The sequence below is a fragment of the Lepidochelys kempii genome, chromosome 14 (assembly GCF_965140285.1).
Source record: "Lepidochelys kempii isolate rLepKem1 chromosome 14, rLepKem1.hap1, whole genome shotgun sequence".
Classification (NCBI taxonomy): Eukaryota; Metazoa; Chordata; order Testudines; family Cheloniidae; genus Lepidochelys; species Lepidochelys kempii.
Window position 1 is genome coordinate 13,934,457 of NC_136393.1, and position 12,492 is coordinate 13,946,948.

The 12,492-nt window shown below is 49.2% G+C and overlaps 1 protein-coding gene across 3 annotated transcripts; it reads right to left on the reverse strand.

Moving 5' to 3' along the window:
* Positions 1-1,953: 1,953 nt before the first annotated feature.
* On the reverse strand, positions 1,954-12,280 carry LOC140897691 (CMRF35-like molecule 1). Of its 3 annotated transcripts, none has more exons than XM_073310614.1 (6): positions 12,057-12,280; positions 10,769-11,125; positions 8,536-8,671; positions 6,349-6,464; positions 4,716-4,768; positions 1,954-4,012 (listed from the first exon to the last, which is right to left on the reverse strand). In XM_073310614.1, exons 1-6 carry the CDS (start codon positions 12,094-12,096, stop codon positions 3,857-3,859), a joined length of 858 nt encoding a protein of 285 aa, XP_073166715.1. In that variant the 5' UTR covers positions 12,097-12,280; the 3' UTR covers positions 1,954-3,856. The 3 variants fall into 3 exon arrangements, with proteins under 3 accessions (XP_073166715.1, XP_073166713.1, XP_073166712.1); XM_073310612.1 differs by having other exon boundaries at positions 6,349-6,461; positions 8,536-8,695; XM_073310611.1 differs by having other exon boundaries at positions 8,536-8,695.
* Positions 12,281-12,492: the final 212 nt, after the last annotated feature.

The following is a 12,492-nucleotide window of genomic DNA, read 5'->3' on the forward strand; positions in this document are numbered from 1 at the left end:
AGCCATGGGGAAGATTTGCTAATCTTTTTATACTTTACTTAAGGCAAATAACTCAGAACATCACTAATAGGCTGACCATTTCTCTAGCAACAGTTTAAAAAAACACAACAAAAAAAAATCCCTCATAATTTCTACTTATCCATAAAGCCGCTCTCAGCAAAAAACAAAACTTATAATCACAGACACCCAGAGCCAAGATCAGTTCTTCACACTCCCTTTCATTCCCATGACCCTGTCACTTTCTCACCCTCACAGACAAACACTGAAGCTGTGGGGCTATTTTGTCTGCTTTGGTTGTGCCCAGGTCAAACTATTCCTGACTACGTGGTGTCCTTGCTTCCAGCTTATAGTGGCTAAGTGTACAAGATGGCTGCGGGTTATGTTAACATCCTGTTTCGTAACAGGAAAAGTCCAATGAAAGATTTCAGTTTGTTCAGTAAAATTCAAAATGAAATTTTTTACTTTGAATGGACATTTCAAAGGAAAAGAGAAATTTTAATTTTGCTTTTGCTTAAAATGTCCTTTTAATTAGATTTTTTTTCAGAAAAACCAAACAAATGACACTTTTAGTTGAACAAACTGTTGATTTGAAAATGAAAATTCTTGTTTTGAATCAGTTTGAAGCTTCCTGTGGGAAATTTGGAGAAGTTCAAACAAAGTCTATGTTTGAAATTTTTCATGGGGAAAAATGTCTAGTCTGTGACCAGCACTGCTTTGCCCTACATCCACCTATCACATCCTGCCCATAGTTGAATTGTAAGCACTTTGGAGAAGGGACAGGCTCATATTTTGTATTTGTACAACTTTCAGTGCAACCGGGCCCTGATCTTGATTTGGGCTTCTGAGTGCTGCTGTACTAGAAATAATTAGCAAAGAAAAACTATATTTAGTGGCAGGTAATATTGCATCAGGACACCTCCCCTCCTCCCCCTTTAGAGCAAGGAAATAAAAAGATGTCTTTTGCATTCCTTTCCACTTTCACATTGCCTAGAACACTCTCAATAATGCACGTCGACACTCCATAAGGCTTTCACTTCCAAGTCCAACAGGTACCAAAGACGTGACATGTACCAAACTTTATCAAACTTGCAGCCTAATGCAAAACCTTAACAGAGACCTTGTATGCTTTTTTTTTAATCAGTTATATCAAGAGATCAGCATTGCTGACTGTCACATGATCCATTCACTTGAGAAGTTATTTTTAACACTGCTGAGGGGTTCTTAGTTTAAGAAACTAAATTTAATCCCTCATGGCATGCAAATTATCTATCTAGATACTTTTATTGACCTCTGTGATGGGGTGGACTAGCTTTGGAGACACCCTGCTGAAGACCTCCTAGCCCTGCTTTGCCCTGCCCCCTCCAAAAAGCAGAGAAGTCCTCCAGGTGGCCTAGAGTGGCTGCAGAGAAGCAGCCAATCAGAGGGTCTGCTGGAGCAACCAATCAGGGGATAGAAGGGCCATAAAAAAGGAAGCAGCAGCAGGAGAGCAGTGTGTTGCCTGGAGTTTGAAGATGTAGGTCTGGGTTGCTGGAAGAGCAGCAGGACTGTGGACAGGCTGAGCTCAGGGGACTGAGCCCAGAACTTAGCCAGACCAGGCGAGGGTACCGTGCTGGTTTGGTTGAAGACTGAGCCTAAGCGAGGGTTGCTGTAAGGACACCAACTATGGGTGCTGAGATGGGCCCCTGTTGGGCTGTTAAAGAAGGCAGTGTCCCTGGGGAGGAAGACTTGGTGCTTGGGCCCCCTACCAGGACTGTGAGAAAGAGAGACTGTATACCCCGGAAGGGGGGATGGTGTGTGTGACTCGGCTGGAGGGCTGAGTCGCTGATACAACCAGTGGCCGGGGGACACTTGTGAGAGGCGGGTGCCACCCTTGTGTAAGAACCCAAAGAAAAGCAGGGCTCACACCTAACTAAAAAGTGGGTGCCTGTGAGAAGAGGTAGGTGCTGCCCTGTGAAAAAACTGAGTAATTGCAGGCATGCATTGCCCAGAAGGGGGTGCTCGCAAGAGATGGGTGCTGACTCTGTTACAACCCCACTCCTTGTAGTAAGTGGGCGTTTCAGACGTTCATTAATTTACTCTCACAAAATCTTTGGGAAGTAGCAATACTTCTGTTTTGTAGATGAGGAACTGACACCCAGAGATAAGTGATTTTCCCATAGGCACAGAGGTAGTCTGTGGTGGACATGGGAATTGAATATAGATCTTATACACCTTAGCTCAGCACCTCCAACGCAAGCCAGATCTTCTTTTTTTATTATGTTTTCTGTTTCCAGGAGCCTTTGTTTCCCACGCTTCACAGCAATGCATGAAATTCATGCCTGGCTCCAGATGTTTATTAACAAGTGCAGCAATGTTTAGTTGCTTTTCGACCCTCTCACCCTCACTGGGCTTTCTGTAGGAAGCCTGATTAACACTAGTCATGCAGTATAAATGATTGATGCCAGTGAGACATAATTTATTATAATCCATTGTTTCTGGATGGTCACAAATTCCCTTTGCAAGAAGAAAGAGGCTTAAATCTAGGGTAGTTCATGCTAGAAAAATAAATAAAACTTTCACGCCATCAATCCATACTGCAGGGTGAGGGAAAGACAGTGGTTAGAAGGCCCTCCTTGCATAACATATTGCATGCAAAAAAAGACATTAAAATAATATTAAGGTTGCAAAATCAAGCAATGAAAAGTTAGGGGATGCTGAAATTAAGGTGGTCTGTGCAATTGGAAGACGTTTTTACTAAGCATGTACAAACACGGATTTTTCAAAGGTTTATAAATTGGCCAAATTTGACTGGATTTTCACAGCAAAAGGTATGTCCCTGAGACACGGGCCATGGTCTGCCAGCTTTCAAGTCCTGGCTCCAAAGCGTGTGGACACTACAGCTTCTCAATGAAAAGAGAGAATTTTTATTAACATTGCAAGGCAGCATATTTATCCCTAGCCTTGTTCTCAGGACTATCTGAACTGTTTGGTTGAAGCTTAAAAAACAACAACAACAACAAACAAACAAAAAAAATAATTCTGAGGGAGACACCTTGCTAAGAAAATTTAAAATTCAAGTTTGGCAAAGTTATAAGCAACCAAAAGGGGGTTTTATAATGGGAAGTGTTGGGGAGGCAACCTTAATAAGACCATCCCCCCAATAATTCATAGAGACAACTCCAAGGCCCAGGTTACTCCCCATGCACTTCTCCTCTCTGTAGATGATGATTGCCCTGTGTCCAACCAGTTCAAAATTCAGTTCCAGGGGTTTTAAGTTTCTGTATGAAAACAGGCTGGGATGTAGATGCTTGACCTGATTTGATTCCAGAGCTTGATAGATTTAATCACCAGGACACCTGTGAGCATGTAAATTATCTTTCCATCTATCTCTTGGATGCCTGGGTCCGTTTCCGGTTTAACTTGCTGTTAGAGGGGGTGACAGGGGGAACTACCCTCTCTCCTGATATGGAGGAAACTCCTCTTGCAGGCAGGTTTGCTTCATGGTCCCGCTAAGCTCCCTTTTTGCACCAGATGTATGATATTCAAACACAGATACAACGTTTCTCGCGTGTCCTGCTGACCAGATCCTGGGGAGTTTCATTGTCTGTAAGCCCAGCCACTGGCTCTTTGAACCCGCTCCTCACAAGATAACAGCAACTGTTTAGTTCCATCAGGCCACCTGTCCATCAGACAAACCAACAGACTCCAGGTCCAGGCTGAGTGTGTCCGTAAGTCCTCTGCCTACAACAGCTGGCGGAGTTTGTACAGGTCAGATTGGCTTCTAAACCCTGCTGCTTCACATGTTGCCAGGTAGGGATCAAGCAGCTTGGATAAGGACCATGCAGCCCCCCATCACCACTCGGCCTCCTATCCAGGGTTAGTGTTTGGGTGGCTTCTTCACAGCGCTGTACAGGGTTTCCTCAGGGGGCTTGGCTGGGCGTGTTTTCTTGGGGCGCTGCTCCAGGTTGGCATAGATGGGCTGCTGGTCGGGGTTGGAAATCGTCACTGTGACATAAGAAACCTCTTCTGAACCCTGAAATAAAAACCTCATTGATCAGAGGGAAGAAGCTAGAATAGGAGCCCAAGTAGCTGTGGCTGAGCAGACCCTGGCTTCATGAATTTCAGCGGGTCCCTTTAACCAAGTGACTTGTCTGGGCTGTGTATTGAGGACTTATCTCTGAGATCCCTAAAGTGTCTATGGATGGGTGCATTACCCTTTTCAGCCAAAGCAGCCTGGGTGCACTCAGGGAGCCCTGCCCTGCAGCTGAGCTATATAAACAGGAAAAGGAAGCAAGGGGCAGAACAGGGAACTGAAACCCATCTGCACTTTGGCTATCTGAGGCCCTAGGTTGCTAGTCTGACTAAGGTTCATAAAGAGTAAAACAGATTTATTTGGGGTTTGGACCCCATTGGGAACTGGATGTCTGGGTGCTGGAGTCAGGAGCACTTCTTAAGCTGTTTTCAGTTAAGTCTGCAGCTTTTGGAGGATGTGGTTCAGACCTGGGTCCGTGTTTGCAGCAGGCTAGTGTGTCTGGCTCAACAAGACAGGGTGCTGAAGTCCCAAGCTGGCAGGGAAAACAGGCTCAGAGGTAGTCTCAGCATATCAGGTAGCAGCCCCAAGGGGGTCTCTGTGACCCAACCCGTCACACTCCCCTCCCCCGCAACTGTGATATTACACCTCCCTAGGACAGAATTTAAGAGGTGATGTTACCAGGACATATTATGATTTGCCTTACCAAATTTGACAGGTTGATTTTCTTGTCCCTCTGCACAGATGCTCCTGAAAGAGCTGGATGAGACAGAAAAGAGATTGAATTAGAGCCAAGTTACAGCAACAGGTAAGGGGGTAACTGCGGCTCTCACAGCTTTGCAGTTCTAAGTTGCAGGGCTGACCTGTAACTCTTTTTCAGGGGACACACACACTGAGCTCAGAAGACCAGAAATGTATCAAAACTGCAGTGCCCTAGTAAATCCAGCCATTGAGTCTAGGTTACCTCCCTGCTGCCCTGCCACTGATCCTAAAGGAAATGGGTCGATTCTCTAGGTGCTAACTGAGATCCGGCCAACTGCACCAGTCAGTGACCGCTTTCCATCACCTGCACAATACAGCCCTCTGAACCAAACTCCAGCTTCCCTTTAGACTCAGTGCGAACCTGGCCTACTGAACCAAACCAAACAGGGGCATGTCAGCATAAATCCATCCACTCAATACAACCAAAGTTGAAAAGATCCTTCAGTGCTAGCAAAAGCTCCCACGTGAAAATGGTCTCTTCTACAGGAATGGTCCAAAAAGCCACAGCTTACAACAGCTGCGCTCCATTGTCTGAGGCAATCAGCGTAGACTGCTGTAATGTTTTTAGTATCAGCTGATGCTGTGGAACTGACTGACCCTGAAATGATCCATCGCTATCCACACACTGCCAGATCCTGGACTGATCAGAGCTCACCTGAGCTCTCAAGCCATGTAGTGACACAGTGAGTGAAAAGGAAGGAGACCTTGGTGTTTAGGGTCAGACTCTGATACCCTTACTTAGGGTAGCACCTTTACTCCACAGATAGTCCCACTGATTTCAGTGATGGAGTAAGCAGCTACATAGCATGAGGGGTGTGTATGTGTGTGTATGCAGTTTAGAGCTGGGCAAATAACGGATAGAGGGGAGCTGGCAACTTCAAAACATTGAAATCACTTTTTTTCCCCCCAGGGTAAATGAAACATTTTGTTTAGATAAAATTGAAATGTTTCTCTTCAGTTGTGACCATTTTCAACATTTGATTGGTTTTTACATAATTTTTGAAACAAGAATTTGTTTCAAATTGAAAAACCCAAATATTTACTTTTGACATTTTAATATGAAATAGATCAGGTTTTTTTGGATGTGTAGGATTGTTTTTTTTCCCCCCTGAAACAATTCGACAGGACTTGGCAAAACGTTTTGGTGTTGCTGAGTCTGTATTTTTCACTGAAAAATAATTTTGGTGGTAAAACTTTGCCCAGCTCCAACAGAGATGTAGAACAAACACCATAACCAGAGTTATTTGCAGTTTTGGACAATGTTGCACACGGGTCTCTCATGCATTTCAGACATGCTCTGTTGAGCTCAGCAGGGTGCAATAAGCACAGAAGTCACTTGATGGCAGGGGTGCTGGAACAATGCGTATCGTGGGTGCTGAGAGCCACTGAACCGAACTGTAAACCCTGTATATGATGGAAACCACTTCAAGCCAGGGGGTGCAGCAGTGCCCCTATTTCCAGCCCCTGTGCTTTGTGGAGTTCTGGACTTTCCCATTTGGGGAAGAGGGAGGGAAGGAGAGAAGCAGCAAGGATCAGAAACATGACTCATTTGAGGACACGTGCAGGATTTCACTTACCTTTTTTCCTCTTCTTGGACAGTCTTACCAACATCACAGCAGCGAGCAGAAACAAAATGAGAACCAGCAGGACGCATGGTACCAGGATGTAGACGATGTCTGAGTCTTGGGACCTGCTGGAAAAAGAGAGAATGTCTGTTTTCACACTTTCTCCTTCAACTGCTAATTCAGCCAGGAGCAACTGTTTGTTGTGCACCAGGCCCACAGGGTCCAGCAGATTAATATCCTAGTCCAGGCTAAATCTAACTCAGGTCACCTCTAAAATGGCACCTGTATCAAATACAAATGTGAGTAGCCAGCAAGATCGTGCAGTCAGTAGGAAGAGTCTGATGTAGCAGGCATGGTCTGTGCCTTGTGCATGTGGGGGAGCGAGACACGGGCCAGGGCTTGGTACATTGGAGGAGATAAATGTCACTTATTTTAAACCTGCTCTAGCTGTAACAGCACCTTTATTCGTAGATAATATTACCCCCCCCCCCTTGTTGTCTGCCCAGGTCACAGAAACTTTTGAGGGTGAAACTTTGTCTGGATTCCCTTAGGTGGGTTGGTCACACCCAGCCAACCCTCCTGCGCAGCTGTCACAGATGTGTAGCTGATGCTGGGTGGGGCAAGTTTAAGGATGTCCACAGATGCGTTAATCTGGTGATTTCCATGCCCCCCCCCCGCCCCCGGCTCATTTATTATGCATAGGATTTTATCTGGACACTGTCTCACACTGCATGAGAATATGCATAGCCAGCTACTTAACTAACTTCATTTGTCCCTTTTTTTAGTCTTGTCTTTGAGATGAGCAGAAATGACCAACACCCTCTCTAGTATAGCTGATAAATATGTGCTTTAAAACTAACTTGTGGTGACTTTTTTGTTAATTCTTTGATATTTTCAGCTCCAGTCCTACAAATATTTTAAGCAAATACTTAACGTTCTAAACATGCTTAAAGTTAAGCAAGCACGTGGAAGGGTTTGCAGGATAAGGGCCTTAGACATTTTGGTTTCCTTTTAGATTTTTTCCTGGTGCCCGGGATTCTGTAGTTTTAATCCACTTTTAATTTTAGCGGATAGAAATCTTATTTTGTTGAAAGGAACAGTGTCAGCTCAAATTTGGCCCCAAATTTAGATGTTGTCAAAAAGTTTACAAAAACCTTAGACCAACAGAGATGTTTCATGCCTTGTTTTAAATTCCAGTGTAAATAAGTAAGGATGCCACTTGCAGCGCTGGCATCTGGCAACCCAAACCTGGCAGGATTATGCTAGTCAGTACATGGGCTGGAGTGGAACTAATTAGACGCAAAAGTGAAACTGACCAGTCGGCTTTCATTCTGGAAGATGCACAGAGCTCAAAAAGTGAACAAAATATATGGGGAAAAGATCATTCGATTTTAAAATTTCTTATTTTGAAATATTTTGGCTCTAGATCTTGCAGCTTGTCTACAGTTGGAGCTTGTTCAGTGCTGACTCGGCTGCACCCTTTGCGGACTCTCCTTGTCAGGAATAGATGGTATAGACCAGGATGTAGATGTCCGTGGGACTAGTCATGTGACTCAGATGGCTCATGTGCCTAGTGCTTGCAGGGGCAGACTCTCAGATCTGGTGCGGGAAGTGAGAGAAACTAGCTGTCAGGAGGGAAATGAATGAGGAAGGGGGACGGTTACAGCAGTATGACCACATGGCTTTCTCAGCAGGCATGGGCTTAGTGGTTTAATGGGGGAGGGTTGTAATCAGACGTGACCTGATAGAGCTAAGAACGTGCATAATTTTAAGCACAGGAGCAAGGAATCAGTGCGACGTCAGGGGGTATATACCCCCTTGTCTTCCTTCACAGTTCACTATTGCGTTTTATATACCCCCTGACGTTGCACTGATTCCAGTGAGGCTGGCAGCCCATAGGGTATGTTTACTCTGCAGCTGGGAGGGATCCTTCCGGCCCGCACAGACCCCCTGGTGTAGTGGGAGCTCACCCTAGTGTGCTAAAAGTAGCTGTTGCCTAGACTTTGTGGTTTGGGCTGTCATCTCGCCTAGGGCTAGGTGTGAGCGTGAGAGCCCAGGCTCCAAATCCACACAGCTATTTTCAGCACATTATCGCAAGCCCCACTATCGCAAGTCTGGGTACCCAGGCTGGGAGCTCGCACCCAGCTGCAGTGTGGACGCACCCATAAAAGCGACCCTGGCTGGAGCATTGATACTCACCCTGAGGCAGTGGTGTCATGGTTAGTGGATATCCCTGGACAGAAGGTGGATATCCCTTTCTCAGCATTTGTCCCGAGGGAAGTAGATATTGAGGGAGAAGAAGCAGTTGGTTGCTCTGTCGCTGATGATGATGTTTCTGTTGAGGGTGGGGAAGAATTAGCTGTGGATAAAAACAGACTCAGTAAATCAGATTCCATGGGACGAAATGCCATTTTCTCAATGGCACTAAAGATTCTTGTTCCTAAAAAAGAGGTTTAGGTTTCAAGAGACACAGGGGAGGGATTCTCCACTCTGCTGAGGCCCCCACAGGCTGCTCCGATGGGGTGGAGGAGCCATGAAAGCCCTGCAGTCACCAGGGCAGAACGGCCCCAGCATAAGAACTGCATCAGGTTGCAACAAGTGGCCCTATGCTGCCTCCCACCACTGAAAACATTGGCATGGGGAATGCCAGGCTGGAGGGGGGGGGCATGTCTCTCTCTGTCACTTGGGGCCATAGAAACTCCCTGCTGCTGGGGGATGCAGAGTAGTCCATGGGAGCCCATGGGGACAGGTTGTGGGAAATTACAGCAGCCGCTCCTCTACCTAGTTCACGTGACAGCTCAGAACTGGAAAGCTGCCAGGGCAACTTAAAGCCATCTTTGCCCCCCTCCCCCTGGGGTGTGCCACCCACAGGCTGAGCACAGAACTTTAGCCACAAATTCTTCACTTCTGGCCAGACCATGCTTTGCTGGGCTAACACTACAGCAACAGAGTACACCCACCCTCGCTGTTCGCTTTGCCCCTCTCTCTCTGGCTGGTACCCCACAGCCGCGGCTGCAAGATGAAAGAAGCCGGGGAACAGGGCTTCAGCCGGCGAAAGCTGCCGGAATCGACAGCTTTTTAGCAACTGTGTAAACTGTCTCTGGTTTTCGCGCATGCCCTTTATCTGGTTTAAGTGCAGTGAGGAGTCTCTGCGTCCAGATGCTGAATCAGGGCAGAGTCCTTCTGCCTGGAAGAGACCCTGGTTATTGATTTCCCTGCCACAGTAGGTAAACAATGCCACCTTGCTACGCTCATTTCCGGGCGCACTGTCTGCACTGAGGGGGTGCAACCTGAGAGTATCAAAGATCACAAGTCAATCCATGAAGGTTTCATGTCTGGAATTGGATTCCACTAATGGGAATTCTTTATGACGGTGAGATTTGTGTATTTGGGTTGGGGTGAGGGGGTGAGGAACTAAAGGGCAGGGCCAATATTTATATTTCCCCTTAACCAGTGGGGTAGAGCATAAAGCTGGGGGGCTGGTCCCCACAAAACACCAGCCCTCTTCTAAGAACAGCCATAGGCGTCAGATCAATGGTCCATCTAGCCCAGTATCTGGTCTTCTGACAGTGACCAATGTCTGGTGCTTCAGAGGGAATGAACAGAACAGGTCATCACCAAGTGATCCATCCGCTGTCACCCATTCCCAGCTTCTGGCAAGTAGAGGCTAGGGACATCCAGAGCATGGGGTTGTATCCATGCCCATCCTGGCTAATAGCCATTGATGGACCTGTTCTCCATGAACTTATCTAATATTTTTTTAACCCTGTTATAGTGTTGACCTTCACCACATCATGTGTCGAGGAGTTCCACAGGTTGACACTGCTAGTCTTTTATTCACTTGGAACTTCCCCATTCCTGTCAGCCACAGTGATACCCAGACCCCACTGCAGCCAGCTCCTGTCCTCTCCCAGTTCAGGAGGAGACCCACAGGGCACTAACAGCCCCACCCTCGGGAACCAAAGCAGCCTCACCGTCAAGGCCCTCCGACCCTTAAAGCCCAGCGAGTAACTGGGAGGTCAGTGAGCAAACACGAGTCAGCAGGGTCCAGACGAGGGCTGGACACACACAAACTAGGATGAGAAGGGCCCAGGGTGAAAGCAGAGCCCCTTCCCCCGTGGGACACGACCCAGGGCAGGAAGAAACTGCCCTGCCATGTTATTTACAGGTGCTGCCGGCTGGCCTCGGTGAGGGGCGCTCACCGTGTTCCCTGGGGCCAGCGCTGGGCGGGGCCCTAGGAAACTGGCACGGAGCTAAAATCGACTCTCCAGGGCAGCGCCTTGACGGACACCCCGCTGTCCCCCCACCCCCGCCTCGTGCTGCGGCCCCGCAGAGCCCAAAGGCTTCGTGTGTCCGGAGCGCCGGACCCCGGCCTGCCTGGCTGCGGGCCCCGCGCTCCCGCCTCACCTTGAAGAGCGGCGCCGGGATTTACCTGGGGAGACGGTGAGTTCTACAGTGGCCCTGGGGTCAGAACGCCAAACCTTCCCCACCCCGCAGTGGTACGTGCCGGCGTCTGCCCGGGTCAGGTTCTCCACGGTCACGGTGAAGGCGAGCTCGGTGTGATTGTCCCGGATGGAGACTCTGCCCCGCCTCACCTCGGCCTCCGACCCGTTGGTCTCCACGATGTGATGCCCCCTGGAACAGCGCCAACTTCCTCCTTCCCAAACTCCTGCTTCCCGGCACCAGAACTTCGGATCATCCTCAGAGCCGCTCTGGTACTGGCACCGCACAGCCACCGCCCCGCCCGGGGGCCCGTGCACGGCCCCGGGGCCCGTCACCGCCCAGCAGCCTGCGAGAGACAGAGACGAGAGCCGGGGCGTCGTTTCCGTCGGAAGAAACACAAAATGCCCCCAGCGCCCCGGGGAATGTTGCGAGCCCCTGACCCGTGTGACCCGAGCCTGGCCACGCTGGGAGAGGCAGGGCCGCACCCCATGGCCTGCCGGGCTGTAGCCCCCCCCAACAAGGACTCCACCCTCAGCCCCCCCAGAAAGGGGCCGGTTTCCTTTAACACCCCGCTCCGCTCAGAGTCCACGAGGGGAAACTGGGTCTGCGCGATCCCCGGTCCCCTTCCTTTGTACTGGCTCCGTCATCCCTAACCCCGGGGGAGAGACACCCACCCCGGGGGAGTTTCCCCTCCCCTAATCCCTGAGCCGGGGGCAGGGAGACGTATCTGCCCTGCCAGGAAGCGCAGAGGGCGGCTGGCGCTCAGAAAACGTGTTGGCCGCCCCTCCTAGGGGCTGCTGTAAGTCTGGACACCCCGTAGCCCCCCCGACAGAATATCACGGGAAAAATGTGGGAGCAAGTGTAACCTTACACAGACTTCGTGGGCACAGAGAGAGAGACTGGGACAATCCCGTTGTCCCCTTCTGGGCTCGGGAGTTTTTGGTAACTTACACATGTAAAGCACCAACCTGCGGTAGCTTTGCCAGCAGGGGATCTCCGCTAAAAAAGCTCCTATTGATCGGGCAGCGGCACAAACTGCGAGGAGCCGTTGAAATGACACACGCCCCGACCGAGAGGCAGGTACTTTGGCAAAGGCACAAAATCCCCGTCTCCGGGAGCGGCGCACTGCGGCTCCTACAGGCCCAGGGACCGTTCCTGGAATCCCTCCTCAGCAGCCGCTCCCCGACCCCACACACACGTGTGGGTGCGCGACGGGCCCCAGGAGCAACAACGCCAGCTGTTCCTGCGGGTGCATACGCAGCTCACTGCTGCCTTACCTGGGAAAAGCATCCAACCCAGAATGGGGAATAGCCTCATTGCTCTGCCTCTCCCCGCAGCCTGGTGGGACGTCGATTCCAGGTGAGTCTCTTTCCAGGAAAATCCTTCCTTTGTATTCCTAGGCAGTACCGGGTCCGGATTTCTCCTGTAGGCGTTTGCAATGAAACAGACTCTCTAACTAGTTCTTTCACTGCAAGGGTTCCTCTTATCTACGCTATCTCACTTCCCTCGGGAAGGACTAAGGGGGAAGTGGCTGGTTTGATTGCTGTGGTCGCTGGGTTCCTGTTTTTGTCTGGTGATACTTGCATCATGACCGATTACAGCAGGGCCTGGCGGAAAATGGCAGCTGCAGTCGGAAGGAGTTCCTGAAATGTGTGTGGATCTCCACCATCAAACCCTTCATTTTAAACATGCCAATATTCCCAGCCTTCTCTT